Below are 13,887 nucleotides of genomic sequence, written 5' to 3' on the forward strand. Positions count from 1 at the left end.
GAAGAGTATTAATTTGTCGCCTCTTTAAGAATAATAAAAAAAAAGGATTCGGGAAATAAGGGAATCCATTTCGTCTTTTACCTCATTGCTTCAAGTCCGTTTCTCTTGCTTCATCTTCACTCTCTCTCTCGCACAGACTGGTAAAATAGTAACTGAGCCTCACCAACAGGTTTACATGTCTCTTCCTTTTATCAATCACCCTCATTCCTTGTTTTCAATATTTCGGATTTTTTTTGCATCCTTCCTTCGGTGTGATTTTTTGCTCATAGATGATATGTCTGGTTGCTCGTTTGATTGTAAATTGAATACATTTAGAGATGAGAGCTTTTGAGTATCTGTTATAAGGTTCATGTCATTTAGATTGATTCAGATGATGAATTTCTCTTTTTATATGCAAATTGATTTCTTCAAATTAGTATGTATGTAGTTTCCATATTAGGATATATATATATATCATTGTTTTAGACTATGGTGTGATGATGTACAACCTAATTGTCACAGGTAGTCTATTGTTTTTCTTTTGGAAACTCAAGGCAAAATGCACAAGGGAATTGCTGCTGGTGATGCACCTAATACTCGTGTTCGGCATCGGAAGCGAAACAGTGATGTACGTTTGCTCTTATACACTGCCTTTCTATATAGTTAGTTAAGGAGATACAAATTAAAAGGCATATTCACATTGTTCTTGGTTTAGTTAAGTTGCTTTTCTTGTGTGTTTTAATCGTTATTGCTTCAATATGTAACTATTTTGGTTGAGAATTCGAACCAACTTTTCTGGCTTTTAGGTTGGTGCAGGGGCAGGCAAATCAAATGGAAGCCATTTACTTGTCAATGACACTAGCAAATACAAATCTTTTCTCGTTCGAGCTTACTCCACTCTCTGGATGATTGGTGGTTTTGCTCTTATTGTTTACCTTGGTCATCTCTACATTACAGCCATGGTGGTTGTTATCCAGATTTTCATGGCGAGAGAACTTTTCAATTTGCTGAGAAAAAACTCATGAAGATAAACATCTCCCTGGCTTTAGATTACTGAATTGGTAACTCACACTTCCCCCTCAACCTTTCGAGTTTCTTTATCTTTTGCTTTTATGTGGAATGTTGCTGGAAATGGATTCAAGAATAAGCTGGTATTTTTAGTACTTTTTAGATTTGTTGAAACCATTTTGCATTTGAAATTTTAGGTGTGTGTATTATGCAGGCACTTCTTTTTCACAGCTATGCTCTTTGTATATGGTCGAATACTTAGTCAACGGCTAGTCAATACTGTGACTCCAGACAAAGTCCTATATCGACTGGTCACCAGCCTCATCAAATACCACATGGCAATCTGTTACTCCTTGTATCTTTCCGGTTAGTTGTTTTATGACCTCTTGGTTTTACTCATTTACTGTGAGGAACGATGACTTTTGTCCACTGCTTTTGCTTAACATAGTCTCTCGTTTTCTTTGCTGTGGAATTTGTAGGCTTTGTTTGGTTTATTCTGACGCTGAAAAAGAAGATGTACAAATATCAGTTTAGCCAATATGCATGGACGCATATGATCTTAATTGTGGTGTTTACTCAGTCCTCATTCACAGTTGCCAACATCTTTGAAGGAATCATCTGGTAATCACAGAGTAGCTTATGACCCTTGTACCTTTTCGTTACATTCCGCTGGCCTTTGTAAATGACCTGATTAAATGTTTGATTCGAGAATATATGGATTTTTTAAAGATAGTTGTAGGTCTGTTTACTGAACAAAATATGCTGGTTGCTGGAGCAGGTTTCTCCTTCCTGCATCACTTATCGTCATCAATGACATATTTGCATACATCTGTGGTTTCTTCTTTGGAAGAACACCATTGATCAAGTTATCACCAAAGAAAACATGGGAGGGTTTCATTGGAGCTTCTATTACCACAGTGATTTCTGCATTCCTGGTAAGCTTGTTTTATCGGCTAATAACTGTATGGATTTAGATGAGTAGTGAATGGATTATATAATCTTGCGTATTTTTGCAGCTTGCAAATATAATGGGTCGTTTCCTGTGGCTGACATGTCCAAGAGAGGTACGTGGAAGTTTTTAGTCTTGTGCTGCCTTCTTTTCCATACAAGAACAGTAGTGATAACTCAGTTACGAATTTATACAGGACCTATCTACGGGCTGGCTTCACTGTGACCCTGGTCCATTGTTCAAGCAAGAGACACATGCTTTACCAGGATGGATTTCTGATCTGGTAAAGGCTGAATTGAATTGTACAATACTAAACAGTTAACTCGAGAAACATTTATCGCTTCTAACAAGAGGCGTTTACTTTGCAGTTACCTTGGAAAGAAATTACTGTTTTACCAGTTCAGTGGCATGCTCTATGTTTTGGATTGTTCGCTTCTATAATAGCGCCTTTTGGTGGCTTCTTTGCCAGTGGTTTCAAAAGAGCTTTCAAAATCAAGGTGGCTTTCAGATGATGGTATTTGATATATAATCCCAATATCTATGCAACATAGAGTCACTGTTAAATGTTCTCAAATATTCAGGACTTTGGTGATAGTATTCCCGGACATGGCGGAATCACAGATAGGATGGATTGTCAGGTATATATGGGCACATTGACTTCAGTACATTCTTATTGCCTCCTTAACCCCTTCAACATCAGTATGGTTCAGATTGTACCATATTTATTATTATTAGATCCGATATGACATTCTTTTACGTTTTTAGATGGTCATGGCTGTTTTTGCATATATATATCATCAATCGTTTGTTGTACCTGAAGTCCTCTCTGTGGATAAGCTCTTAGACCAGGTAAGTTGACTTCAAATGAACCAACACAATACATTGAAGTTCTCTTTGTTTGGCTTTTGATGATTTTTAATCATTGCAGATAATCACAAACCTGCCATTGGAGGAACAACAAGCTCTATTCATGAAGCTTGGCCAAATGTTGCAGGAAAAGCTTATTGGATCTTAGATCGTCACCACAACCCTTCATTGTACCATATTACTCTCCTCCTGTGTTACCAAAAAGTTAGAAAACCATTGGATACGATAGAAAGAAAAAAAAAGGAAAAGTAGAATAATAAGTTTGGTTATGTTTCTCATTTTTGTGTTCCATCTTGGTTTAGCCTCTGTATATAGTAATTGATGCCTTTATGAAAGAAAAGAGCTTTGTTTTGTTCTTTGCACAGGGTGACTGCTAAAGCTTGAGTTAAGCAATCAGTTCTCAGTTTTGTCTTAAGCAAATAGTGTTTGGAACTAATACGATCATAAGAAGAATTGATTATTTCGAGTTGCAATCAAAATCAAGACCTTGAATCAAAGATTGAGACCTGATTAAGTTAACAGCAAGAGAAACAGAAGAAAGCAACAAATTCATAGTTATGGTACAAAAGAGAAATTGCAGAAACAAGAGCTTTCCAGCAAGTTAAAAATCAATTCTTCTTAAGATTGTTCCCAATAACTAATACAAAAGAGAAAGAAAAAAAAAATCTAGGACTCTGTATCTAAAGAGTTGCAGTTCCAAAAAATAAAATAAAACCGAGGTCGAGATCCTGACAAAACGATGAACAAAAACTATATTTATGATCTTTCCTCTTCTGGGCTTTTTATCCCCTTTTCCTTCTTCTCATTGTGTTTTCGGCTTCTCAATCTTGACGTAAGGAAGAACTCCCAGAAAGTATTTTACCTTTGGATTCCATCCACGTTGCTGAGCTCGACAGAACATCAAGAATGTGTTTGCACAGTAAGAGTTGAAACTCATGAACACATGCCATAGAGCATGCCCCTGAGGATTCACAGGCCACTGAGATATCGTCTTGCAGAAGACACGGTCACAGATCCAGCAAATGCTTCCCACTAGGATCGTAGCAACATACCATTTGGCAATCCTTTTGGCTGCAGTGTCCTCTGTGTGAATGTAGTACTTGTACATCCGAGGGATGCATAGAAGGCAAAGGATCACGTAGTGGACCTTGAAACCAATGCCAAACCTGAGGAAAGCATGGACTACAGCAAAGGCAGCACCGTAGAGGAAGAGGAAAGTGGGCATTGTGCTTCGGTAATGCCAGTCTGGTGAGTAAAGGATGTACATGTAAAGAAGTATCTCCCACACCATTGGGGTCTCATCACTCTGTTGTTGCCTGATTGAAATCAAGAAACCAATGAAATATGATCCAGTCAAACAACTACACAGCAGTCATAATGTATCAGTAAAAAGTCAAGAGAAAGAATGAAGGTACTTACACGTGTTGCAAAGTGGCATGGTAGAGCATGCTGCCGATAGCAAGTATCATATTAGAGATGTGAAGAATGCTAAACCTCTTTTCAAACCGTTGCCTTAACGCATTGACAAGACCAATGAGAGCCAATAGGATTCCAGGGACATTGGATATGGTGTTATAGAACTCAGCAATGTAGGAAGAGTAGGCGTAGTTCATCTCACAACACTCTATAGTAGAAGTCACGGGACCCCAAAAGCTCGATATCCCATCAGCCATCTTCTATCCTCTCTCAGTAAGAATTATACTCCTCAGTAGTGAAAGCCTTTACACACTAGAAGAACCAACAAAAAAAACCACAAAGGCAAAAACAATCAAAAACAACAAAAGGCTACTGATTCATTAATCAACATAAGATAATGTAAAAGCAAGAACAAGAATCACTGTGCTAATATAAGTTTATTTTACCATTTACTACACCAAATTGTCTCTCAAGGGTCCAACAAAACTTGTACAGGACAAGCGTAAGTAACTAAATAACACTTAACTTGCAGAAACAAGCAACATACCAAAAAAAAAAGTATAAAGTAATAATTAAACAAACCAGCACGCTAATAGTAGCACTCAGATAAGATTCCAAACTTTTCCCATAATATGTAAACTACACTCACACACACACACAAAGAGTGAATAATCAAGACACAGGAAAAATTAAAAAGCCAGCCCAAAACATAGTTACAACAATGTACAGGAATTATGAACACCTTGTCAAACCCGATCAATCAATCACCAACAAAACTCAGAAACTAGAATTCAAATATATCAATTACTGCCAACACTTCAATTCCGAGTCTAACAACAACGAATCTAGGTCATATAAACTACACAATAACACAAATACTTGCTAAGGTCAAACCCAGGGAGATCCACGATAAGAAAAATCAGATCCACGACGTCAAAGATATGGAACAATTTTGATCCTAAAAACCAAAAAAAACAAAAAAAAACTCCAATAGCAAAACCCGATCCACATGAACAGCAGCAAAGGGAACAAAAAAACAAACCGTGTTCTCGCGATACAAGAGATCTATCTCCTTGCTTCACCACGAGTCTCTCTAAATCGCGCGAATCTCTTATTAAGCCTTAGCAACGCACGGCCATGAACAGATCGGCGGAATCAGATGAGAAACAAAAAAAAATCTTCTTCTCCGAGTGTGGGATGACCTTTCTCACGATCGATTCGTCTTCTCTCTTTCTCTCTTTCTCTCTCTTCCCTTTTTCTGAATTTTTAGCAATTGAGGGATATTTCCGTCTTTTTAAGCTGCCGGGATTTTGGATTTTATAAGTAAAAAAAAAAAAATTAAAAACGGAGAGCGGCGCTATTTTTTAACTACAGTAAACCGTCCGTCGACATGGATAGGGTAAATTTAATTTAGGTGAATTAGGTTAAATAGTAATTTGTGTTTGGGGTCCTCCTTATTTTATTTTTTTAGGTCTGAGACTTCGGTTATTTCGGTGAATTCAGTTCGGTTATTTCGGTTTTTTGATTTTTTTGAGTTTTGAAAATCTTACCGAATTGAACCGCAATATATTTCGGTTCGGTTATTTTGGTTTCTCAGTTAATTCGGTTTTAAAATTTCAAAACCGAAATTAACCGAAATTTGATTAAAAACATGAAAAATCGGATTTTTTGGTTATTTAGAGATAATTTCGGGTTTTTCAGTTTTATTTCAAATATTTCGGTTTTTTCGGTTTCGGTTTTTTCGGTTATTTTAGGGTAAATTCGGTTATTTTAGGGTAAATTTCGGTTTTATTAGTTTTTTCCCTAAAAAAAATTTAAAAAATTAAAATCAAAAAAAAATCGGTTAACCGAAAACCGAACCGAAATAACCGAAATATTTCGGTTTTTTTGAAAAAAAAAATTGTACCGAACGGTTCAGCCGCCATAACCGAAACCAAACCGAACACCAAAAATATCGGTTCGGTTGTCTCGGTTCGGTTTAAAATCCCAGGGCTAATTTTTTTACTTAATGCGGATATAAAAATGATTGGAAATTTCGTTTTAAACCACTTTATATCATATGTTTACGGTTTGGGAAGTTTTGCTATTTAGAGGCATAAACCAAGGAGTTTCACATAGATAGATTTTAGGCAATGAACTTTTTACCAATCATTTTTAAATTTTATGAGTTGTGAGTGTAGTTTTTTTTGTTAATAAAACTTGCTTTGTTTTCTTTTCCTCACATGTTTAACTAGTACTATTACAAATCAAAATGTACCGAGGATTGTTTGACTTTTTTTTTTGGTTCTGGTTACAAATTATGACTTATGAGCACTCTTTAAAAGCATGTTACAGCTTCATTTGTACAAACAGAGTAAGAGCAACTGCGTTTGTATCAAATTGGGGAGGTAAATCCATGTCACACGTTTAGAAGATAGTTTGAAACTAAAATCCACAAAAAACTCTACTATATAGTATGTATGATTATAATAGAAGCCGGTCGTGTTTCTGGTCACATTTTGTATTAAGTTTTTTTTTCATATGACGATGCACAAAAGGTAACGGTGCCTTTTGAGATATGGTACAACTAACTTAGGGAATGGTGAATCATCATGTCAACTATGGTTGTGCAGGACATATCCTGAAAGTTGATTTGCAGCTTTTTAAGATGAAATGCCTTATGATTATGTTTTCATTCTTATCTGTGTCCTTGTGTTTTGCTTGACACAAGACTACAAAGTATTTCACCATAAGGATTTCATAACTTCATTCGCTGGCTTGGTGCAGATACATGAATTGCTACAAGACCAAAACTTAAAAACCTTAAGCCCCGGATTATCCTAGCATTGGATAGAAGCTAACATTGCTATGGATATAATGGTGGTGTTGTTTGCACCTCCTGTTTTATGAGCAGGTCTTTGATGTCTCTCATGTACTTCTTATGTTTATTTGGATTATTATTAACTGGTCCTCCATACTTGTGAAATTTGAAAATGATTCAGTTCACTTTTTAATTATAAAATCGTTCTCTCTTCAGTCATTGCAAGTTCCCTCTGTTCAATGTAACAATTGTTCAAATTAGAACTATATTCCCATTAGATCCGTTCTAAATTGGTTAACACACCGCCACTGTTATTACTGAGATGAAGTCCAAGACCGTAACAATCCACAAACAAATCAAATCTTCATTACATCAACAATTCACATCAAAACCAACCACTCTTTATCAAATCAGCTATTAAGGGCAAATACTTCAGTTACATCATTAAAAGACTGTTAATCTTATGATCAAATTTTCAAAAACCAAACAATAGTGATATGATTCAGAAACATGTAGGCACCAATAAGACACATAACTGCTCATAAAGAAAAGATCAGATCGCCTGGAATGGAGCCTTAAATTTTAATCTACGAGAAAGGTCTCTTGAAAACAGCATCTTTTTATATCTGCTAATCTCATTTCTTAATTAACCTTTCTCATAAATCACTATTTATCTACAAATTAAATTTTGACAAATTAAAAGATAGGTAAGGTAGTAATAATTTAAACAAAAGATGTAAGAAACTCGGTAAGCAGATGAATCGACCGGAGAGATCTTAATCTCTCTCGCGACCACCGGCCAGATAGCTTCTTAGTTAATCTAGCTACAGCCGTATTTTTTGGCAAATTCAAGAGTAAAGGTATCGAATTCAACCCTTCTCTCGGTACAATGTAGCCCCTCATACAATGTAACTCGAATCAGATAAACACTTAAAACCCTAGACCTAGCCGCCATATGAAAGAGATGATGGTTAGGGACAATGTTTAAGCGACGTTTATATAGGAGAGAGCACTAGGGGTATATACGTCTTTTACTTTAAACTCTCTCCGAGGGCGCTTTTCTAGATCACAAATAGCCGAGAGAGAGTCTCTAGACCAGAGAGAGTCTTTCTCTTTGTGGAAAACCTAAATATTTCAAGCTACAGCACGCGTACGGTAAGCTCGAAACAGATTAGCGTATAATTACCGCACACGTGTACTTAGTCAAACCCCTCTAGCTTAGCGCGAGAGTCTTCTTGTTGCGTCAACCCAATAAAATTGGTCGCTTAACAAAAACTTGAGATCTGTCTGAGAGAGAGAGAGAGCGTTCATTAATTCTTTGTTCAATTTGAAAATTTCGTAACCTGGAAATTAAAAGTTTCATAATTGAATTTGTGATTCGAAAAAGTTTTGATTTTTTTGATTAGTGAATCAGCGAGGTCGTGTTATGGAAGGAGTTGGGGCTCGGTTAGGTAGGTCCTCGACTCGTTACGGACCAGCAACGGTATTCACAGGTCCGGTAAGGAAGTGGAAGAAGAAGTGGGTTCACGTTTCTCCTTCCGCCAAGAAGGACAATAACAACACTGCATCCGCCGCAGCCTCCGTTGTTAACAACGGTGGTGGTTCGAATTCCGACGGCAGTAACGGATCGCATTTATTGCTCTATAAATGGGCTCCATTGTCTCAGAATGGTAATGGCAATGAAGATGGTAATAAGAGTGAGAGTAATTCTCCGAGCGACGACTCTGTCACTGCAGCTGCAGCGGCTGAAGATCCTCCGCGACGGCGATTCAAATACGTGCCGGTTAGTTTTGTTAAAGTTTCTTGTGTTGTATTCTGTATGGTTGCATTGAATTGAGCTATGTCCTAGGGGGATTTTTGCTAGGAGTTTGATTGCTTAGGTGACTGCTACAGTGATTAGGGTTTTAATCGCTGTGTTAACATTTTAAAAAGGTTAGTTTTGAGCACTGTTGAAGGATTAATTGGTCTGGCCTATGTCTCTGTTTTGCCATTTTTAATTCATGTGGACTGATTTAGGGCTGGATTAGGATGGTAATGGAGGCAATGTATTAGTAGAACCGTCTTCTGGGAATCATGAGATATGTCAATGTTTTGAAGTTCATATCTTTTTGCATGGAATGATTAAGATTATCTGAAACTTTGATGAGGCTAAGCAAGAAAGTGTTATTTAGGGTTTATCGTTTCATAGGCTTGATTATTTAGGGATCCACTAATAGTGAAGTGTGATTAAATGGTGCAGATTGCAGTACTTGAGGAAGAGAAGAAGGAAATTACTGATATCGAGGATGATGAGAAGATTGAGGAGGATGAGAAGATTGATGAGGATAACAAGGTCGAGCAGGAAGACAAGGTTGATGAGGAAAAAAGTGTAGCACAGTCTAGCGAGATGGAAACGGTAGTGGAGGAGAAGCCTGACATAAATGATGTTCCGATGGAAGATACACAGGTACAACAACACTCTGTACCTTTATTCTACCAAACTGAACTGTACCTGGTACTTATAGCCTTAACTGTCATTTCTTTTGGTAGTAGGCTTATCAATAACTGATCTTTTTATCTTAACTTCTTTGAATTTTCTTGGTTTCTAGACTTTGTTTATCGCCAGCCATTATTGTAATCTTTTTTCTAGTTCCCCTTGTCCACGTGTTGAATTTGAATACCCGAGAATCGATTTGAATATAGAATGCTTCATGATCTTGTGTGATATTTTGTTAGATACTGAACCTCTCTTTTGTTTCTTGTTAGCAGGATGAAGAGAAAATAGTACAGGATGAAGAAAAAGTAGTACAGGATGACGAAAAAATAGCACAGGATGAAGAAAAAGTAGTGCGACAAGATTTGAACGAAAGCACTGTGGAGTTAGGACTGAACTTGAATGCAAACGATGAGGATGCTGAAAAGGATCCAAAAGACGACAAGCCATTAGAAGAATGATAAGCTGGATGCATTCCAACCCATGCTACTCGGTTTTGGTTTCTTGCCTTCAAGTCTCAATGTCATTAGGAAGAAAGACACACAGAAAGAACAAAACAGTCATTAGATGTGGATGCAGTTCCATGTTTTGGTCTGTTATCCATAACTTATTCCTTTTGTTGTTAATGGAAACGACTCATTGATTCAGACTAAACATTCGATTCATTGATTCAGACTAAACATTCGATTCATAGGAAATTTCTGGTCTTTTTGTCTGAACAATTTGATTCAACAGTATAAACAATTAATTTCTTTGTGGAGTATTTTACTTTGAAAGCAGCATATGAAGGGGAGCTTTTGATCTCCTTTTTTATCATTGGAACAAAGATCAAACCAGAATACTTAAAAACCTTGGAAATGATATCGTAATCCGACCCAGAAGATCTGGGAATGCAAAGAAAATAAAATATCTTGGACAGAAGCAAGATGATATCCAGTTTTCCTTTAGAATGCTCAGCTTCGTCATCATAATCATTCGTTCGCAACAGCAGGCTCAGCTTCGGTTGCAAAATCGTGCCTGTAAATCAAAGCAGGTGTTTCAATTTGGTATTTGAGAAAACATCAATTAACCAGCCAAATGCTTATTTTACTAGTGTTAAGCACAAGTATGTTCATTGGTAGAGAGGAGTGCTCATAGCAAAAACAATAGATTCTTCTTTTTCTAGTAGCATAGAGCATTTTGTGCACAATTTAAGTAAGAAGAAATCAGAGTGTTCTCTCTTGGCCTTACTTAATTTTACGAGCAAGCTGGTATATGCCTGTCCCTGCCATAGCAACATTAACGCTGAAGAGGTTCCAGTTTTTCTGTAAGCAAAAGTAAGAAAGAATCAAAGAAGTTACCAAGCAAAATCCAAATCACAAATCACTCACCGCAAAAGCAAGGGAGAAGAAGATCATGATAAAACAGTAGTATATAACAGTATTAGTGAGTACTAGCTCCAATGCGAGAACCAAAAGGCTCGGTAGGAAAAGGAAAACAGCTTATCTTCCATGTGAATGTGATGGGAACTATCAGGAGTAGTGTAAAGGAACTTACCGGATTGATTACCATGCTGTAGCGAGACCAGATAACTCCAGTGCATGTAACAGCTAATGCAAGAGAAATCAATAAATACCGTAAGAACATCAAGGCATTGCAAACACAGGTGGAAACTGATCATGGAACAATGAACAAGTATGGTACAAGTATTGAGGTTACAAGGCTAAAAAAAGCAAGTCCACTTTTCAATAGAGAGATGCGATCTTTTTTATGCACAGGAAGAGCAGTGAAACAGGTAAAAAAAAATATGACATACCAATTTGTTGAGGATAAGAAAGTTTCTCTGGAGGTTTGGCAAAGTCTGCAATGTTGGCAATACTAATACCCCACTTGAACGTCGGTGCCCAGAAATGAACTGAGAAAGACCAAAACGTTGGAAAAGATTTTTTTGATCAAGCTACTAAAAAAAGCACTTGTTTGATTTCAATTAGAATTAAACACTGGAAAGTGGAAACAAACGCGAGTTAAAAAAAGCTGGACAGTAACGAGTAGACTTATAGAGAGATCAAGCTCGATGATTCTCAAATCTATATCACCAACATGAAGCGAAGACTGATTCTTCTTCTTTCGTAACATCAAAAGTTGTTGTTACATTTTCATAGACCATAGTAACATATCAATCCAAACAAAACATATCCAAAGTGGAAAGTCAAATCCATCAAAATAGTTGGGAGACAAAACTGACAAAAGAAGAGATTATAAGACATGTGGATTGCTCAATTCGATTATCAATACGAAGAATCGAAATCGAAGAAAAAAAAAACAAAAAGCCGAATTGATTGACTCACTGGTTTTAGGACCGGCAGGGTGATTCCAGATAGCTTGAAGCTTCGAAGTCGCCATTGAAATAATTTTCTCCCAATTCCCCCAAAATAAAAAAGATGCTCCAAAAAAATTCACCAACCAATCGTCGCTTTCTGTCTCTCCCGAGATATTCCCCTTCTCTCTCTCTGTCTCTCTGGCTTTTAAAAAAAAAAAAAACACTGACAAAGGGTTGCAGCTAAGGTACGATGTCGTTTAGAACATAAAGCGTAGTCGAGGGTACTTTAGTCATTTTAGCTTCTTGTTTATCCCCCCCCATTGGACATTTTTTTGTACTTTGAAGTCGTCGCGACGACTTTGAGAGAGGGGGAGAGTTCAAGTCAGTATAGAAATGGCAAAAGGTACAGGCGAAGAAGAAGACGATCTTTCTTCTCTCTGTCACCATCACGGTATTGACCATCATTTCTTTCTTCTACTTTTATACCTTTAATTATCACTTTCAAACATACCATGGCTCGAATCTTCATCCTGTGGCTTCACGGTTTGGGAGATTCTGGACCTGCCAATGAATTCATCCAAACACAATTCAAATCCGCGGATTTGAAGAACGCTGTGTGGCTCTTCCCTTCTGCTCCATTCAATCCTGTTACCTGCAACAGTACTTTCTTCTTACCTTTTCTTTTCTTAACTTCACTTTGTATTCATGTTGGTTTATGGTTTCATTTGGCTTAAAGGTTTGTTTTTTTTTTTTCCTTGAAGGAAATTGCATTTCATTTTATGATTCGAAATCTTTTGGTTTAGCATGATTTGCCTCTGTTTTAATGATTGATTTATCATAATTAGACTAATAAGCCGTCTTGGTTGTTCCTATTAATGAAGTAGATTTGCCACTTCTGTTCACTTGAAAGAGATTGGTATTACTAGACACATGATTGAGTGAAGTATCTGTTGGTTTCATGCATCCTCTTTCTTGTACAGATGGTGCGGTGATGCGCTCTTGGTTTGACGTTCCTGAACTTCCTTTTGAAGTGGTATTACTTCTCTCTTTACAACTAACGTCTGTTATAATAAGACTTGGTTTTACTTTTCTTTCTTTCTAAACTGGTAGCTCCAAGTTCCACCTTGTGAAGCAATGTCGATAATTAGCACTTGTTTAGCAGATTGAAGGTTTATTATATAAAAAAACAGGCCGATCTTGCATTTTTAAAGTATGTATCTTTTATGTGTGTTAGGGCTCTCCAATTGATGAAAGCAGCGTGCTTGAAGCAGTTAAGAGCGTGCATTCCATTATAGACCAGGAGATTGCTCAAGGAACCAATCCTGAAAACGTTTTTATCTGTGGATTAAGCCAAGGAGGTGTGTTTCTCTTTTTCCCACCCTTAGACCGTTTGATATCGATCTGAATCCACTTTATGCATTGTGGCTGGCTCCTAATGAGATTTTTCTTGCAGGAGCATTAACATTGGCTAGTGTTCTTCTCTACCCAAAAACTCTTGGAGGAGGAGCAGTCCTAAGCGGATGGGTTCCATTAAGTTCTTCAATCATCAGTCAGTTTCCGGAAGAGGCTAAGAAGGTTCATTCACCATCACTTATGTTTCTTATAAACATTGATCTCTTATCACTGTAACTATTTGAGTTTCTGAGTCTTTTAGATTTTGCAATACGCAGACACCAATCTTGTGGTCTCATGGCACTGATGACAACCTTGTACTCTATGAAGCTGGTCAAGCTGCTATTCCTTTTCTCAACGAAGCAGGTGTTACCTGTGAATTCAAGGTACATACTCAAATCAAAACACTATTGAAAGACGTACATAACAGAAATCTAATATACTTGTTTATCAACAGTCATATCCTGGTCTCGGGCACTCAATCAGCAATAAGGAGCTCAAGTATATAGAGTCATGGATCAAGAGACGGTTGAAGACTTCGTCTTCGTCTACTTGTCTTCAACTTAATTGTCTTAAAGATTTGTTAAGTTAATAATTGTACCTAAGACAAGAAGAAGACTGACTATTCTCTAAAGCTCATTGTCTGGTTTGGTCTGGACTCTGGAGTGTTCTGGAATACATAGAGTTTGTGATTGTATTGATTT

General features: G+C 37.1%; 5 protein-coding genes and 1 non-coding gene across 9 annotated transcripts; 3 read left to right on the top strand and 3 right to left on the bottom strand.

Annotated features, from left to right (window-relative positions):
- The first annotated feature begins 3 nt into the window (after positions 1-3).
- On the top strand, positions 4-3,159 carry LOC104722804 (phosphatidate cytidylyltransferase 2). Of its 2 annotated transcripts, none has more exons than XM_019232947.2 (12): positions 4-169; positions 502-607; positions 786-1,040; positions 1,202-1,353; positions 1,467-1,608; positions 1,766-1,922; positions 2,004-2,051; positions 2,133-2,219; positions 2,305-2,433; positions 2,518-2,574; positions 2,702-2,785; positions 2,865-3,159. In XM_019232947.2, the coding sequence occupies exons 4-12, from the start codon at positions 1,221-1,223 to the stop codon at positions 2,949-2,951; spliced, it is 924 nt and encodes a 307-aa protein (XP_019088492.2). In that variant the 5' UTR covers positions 4-169; positions 502-607; positions 786-1,040; positions 1,202-1,220; the 3' UTR covers positions 2,952-3,159. The 2 variants fall into 2 exon arrangements, with proteins under 2 accessions (XP_019088492.2, XP_087329545.1); XM_087473419.1 differs by having other exon boundaries at positions 43-140.
- A 218-nt stretch (positions 3,160-3,377) lies between these two features.
- LOC104722803 (alkaline ceramidase) lies at positions 3,378-5,594 on the bottom strand. Its single transcript, XM_010441038.2, has 3 exons — positions 5,262-5,594; positions 4,223-4,531; positions 3,378-4,119 (listed from the first exon to the last, which is right to left on the bottom strand). The coding sequence occupies exons 2-3, from the start codon at positions 4,474-4,476 to the stop codon at positions 3,606-3,608; spliced, it is 768 nt and encodes a 255-aa protein (XP_010439340.1). The 5' UTR covers positions 4,477-4,531; positions 5,262-5,594; the 3' UTR covers positions 3,378-3,605.
- A 2,157-nt stretch (positions 5,595-7,751) lies between these two features.
- Positions 7,752-7,852, bottom strand: LOC147933810 (small nucleolar RNA snoR109). Its single transcript, XR_015573511.1, has one exon. It is a non-coding gene; the product is annotated as a small nucleolar RNA snoR109 (small nucleolar RNA).
- Positions 7,853-8,220: 368 nt separating this feature from the next.
- On the top strand, positions 8,221-10,255 carry LOC104722805 (uncharacterized). Of its 2 annotated transcripts, none has more exons than XM_010441041.3 (3): positions 8,221-8,802; positions 9,259-9,465; positions 9,768-10,255. In XM_010441041.3, exons 1-3 carry the CDS (start codon positions 8,446-8,448, stop codon positions 9,951-9,953), a joined length of 750 nt encoding a protein of 249 aa, XP_010439343.2. In that variant the 5' UTR covers positions 8,221-8,445; the 3' UTR covers positions 9,954-10,255. The 2 variants fall into 2 exon arrangements, with proteins under 2 accessions (XP_010439343.2, XP_010439342.2); XM_010441040.2 differs by having other exon boundaries at positions 8,247-8,802; positions 9,765-10,255.
- A 21-nt stretch (positions 10,256-10,276) lies between these two features.
- On the bottom strand, positions 10,277-12,180 carry LOC104722806 (mitochondrial pyruvate carrier 4). Its single transcript, XM_010441042.3, has 5 exons — positions 11,820-12,180; positions 11,288-11,386; positions 11,029-11,081; positions 10,723-10,796; positions 10,277-10,509 (listed from the first exon to the last, which is right to left on the bottom strand). Exons 1-5 carry the CDS (start codon positions 11,872-11,874, stop codon positions 10,464-10,466), a joined length of 327 nt encoding a protein of 108 aa, XP_010439344.1. The 5' UTR covers positions 11,875-12,180; the 3' UTR covers positions 10,277-10,463.
- LOC104722807 (carboxylesterase SOBER1) lies at positions 12,111-13,841 on the top strand. 2 transcript variants are annotated; one of them, XM_010441043.3, is made up of 6 exons: positions 12,111-12,451; positions 12,772-12,824; positions 13,026-13,149; positions 13,245-13,366; positions 13,462-13,569; positions 13,641-13,841. In XM_010441043.3, exons 1-6 carry the CDS (start codon positions 12,304-12,306, stop codon positions 13,773-13,775), a joined length of 690 nt encoding a protein of 229 aa, XP_010439345.1. In that variant the 5' UTR covers positions 12,111-12,303; the 3' UTR covers positions 13,776-13,841. The 2 variants fall into 2 exon arrangements, with proteins under 2 accessions (XP_010439345.1, XP_087329547.1); XM_087473421.1 differs by having other exon boundaries at positions 12,111-12,242.
- The last annotated feature ends 46 nt before the right edge of the window (positions 13,842-13,887 follow it).

This window comes from Camelina sativa, chromosome 11 (assembly GCF_030686135.1).
Source record: "Camelina sativa cultivar CO46 ecotype springtype chromosome 11, ASM3068613v1".
In the NCBI taxonomy this organism is placed as follows: domain Eukaryota; kingdom Viridiplantae; phylum Streptophyta; class Magnoliopsida; order Brassicales; family Brassicaceae; genus Camelina; species Camelina sativa.

Coding starts and splice junctions, on each gene's coding strand:
- LOC104722805 (XM_010441040.2), top strand. CDS start 8,446: ATGGAAGGAGTTGGGGCTCGGTTAGGTAGGTCCTCGACTCGTTACGGA. Junction 8,803..9,258: donor GGCGATTCAAATACGTGCCG/GTTAGTTTTGTT, acceptor TAAATGGTGCAG/ATTGCAGTACTTGAGGAAGA. Junction 9,466..9,764: donor TTCCGATGGAAGATACACAG/GTACAACAACAC, acceptor GTTTCTTGTTAG/CAGGATGAAGAGAAAATAGT.
- LOC104722804 (XM_019232947.2), top strand. CDS start 1,221: ATGCTCTTTGTATATGGTCGAATACTTAGTCAACGGCTAGTCAATACT. Junction 1,354..1,466: donor TTACTCCTTGTATCTTTCCG/GTTAGTTGTTTT, acceptor TGGAATTTGTAG/GCTTTGTTTGGTTTATTCTG. Junction 2,434..2,517: donor AAAGAGCTTTCAAAATCAAG/GTGGCTTTCAGA, acceptor TCAAATATTCAG/GACTTTGGTGATAGTATTCC.
- LOC104722806 (XM_010441042.3), bottom strand. CDS start 11,874: ATGGCGACTTCGAAGCTTCAAGCTATCTGGAATCACCCTGCCGGTCCT. Junction 10,797..11,028: donor ACAGCATGGTAATCAATCCG/GTAAGTTCCTTT, acceptor TTTTGCTTACAG/AAAAACTGGAACCTCTTCAG. Junction 10,510..10,722: donor CAGCTTGCTCGTAAAATTAA/GTAAGGCCAAGA, acceptor TTTGATTTACAG/GCACGATTTTGCAACCGAAG.
- LOC104722807 (XM_010441043.3), top strand. CDS start 12,304: ATGGCTCGAATCTTCATCCTGTGGCTTCACGGTTTGGGAGATTCTGGA. Junction 12,452..12,771: donor CAATCCTGTTACCTGCAACA/GTACTTTCTTCT, acceptor TTTCTTGTACAG/ATGGTGCGGTGATGCGCTCT. Junction 13,367..13,461: donor TTCCGGAAGAGGCTAAGAAG/GTTCATTCACCA, acceptor TGCAATACGCAG/ACACCAATCTTGTGGTCTCA.
- LOC104722803 (XM_010441038.2), bottom strand. CDS start 4,476: ATGGCTGATGGGATATCGAGCTTTTGGGGTCCCGTGACTTCTACTATA. Junction 4,120..4,222: donor CATGCCACTTTGCAACACGT/GTAAGTACCTTC, acceptor GATTTCAATCAG/GCAACAACAGAGTGATGAGA.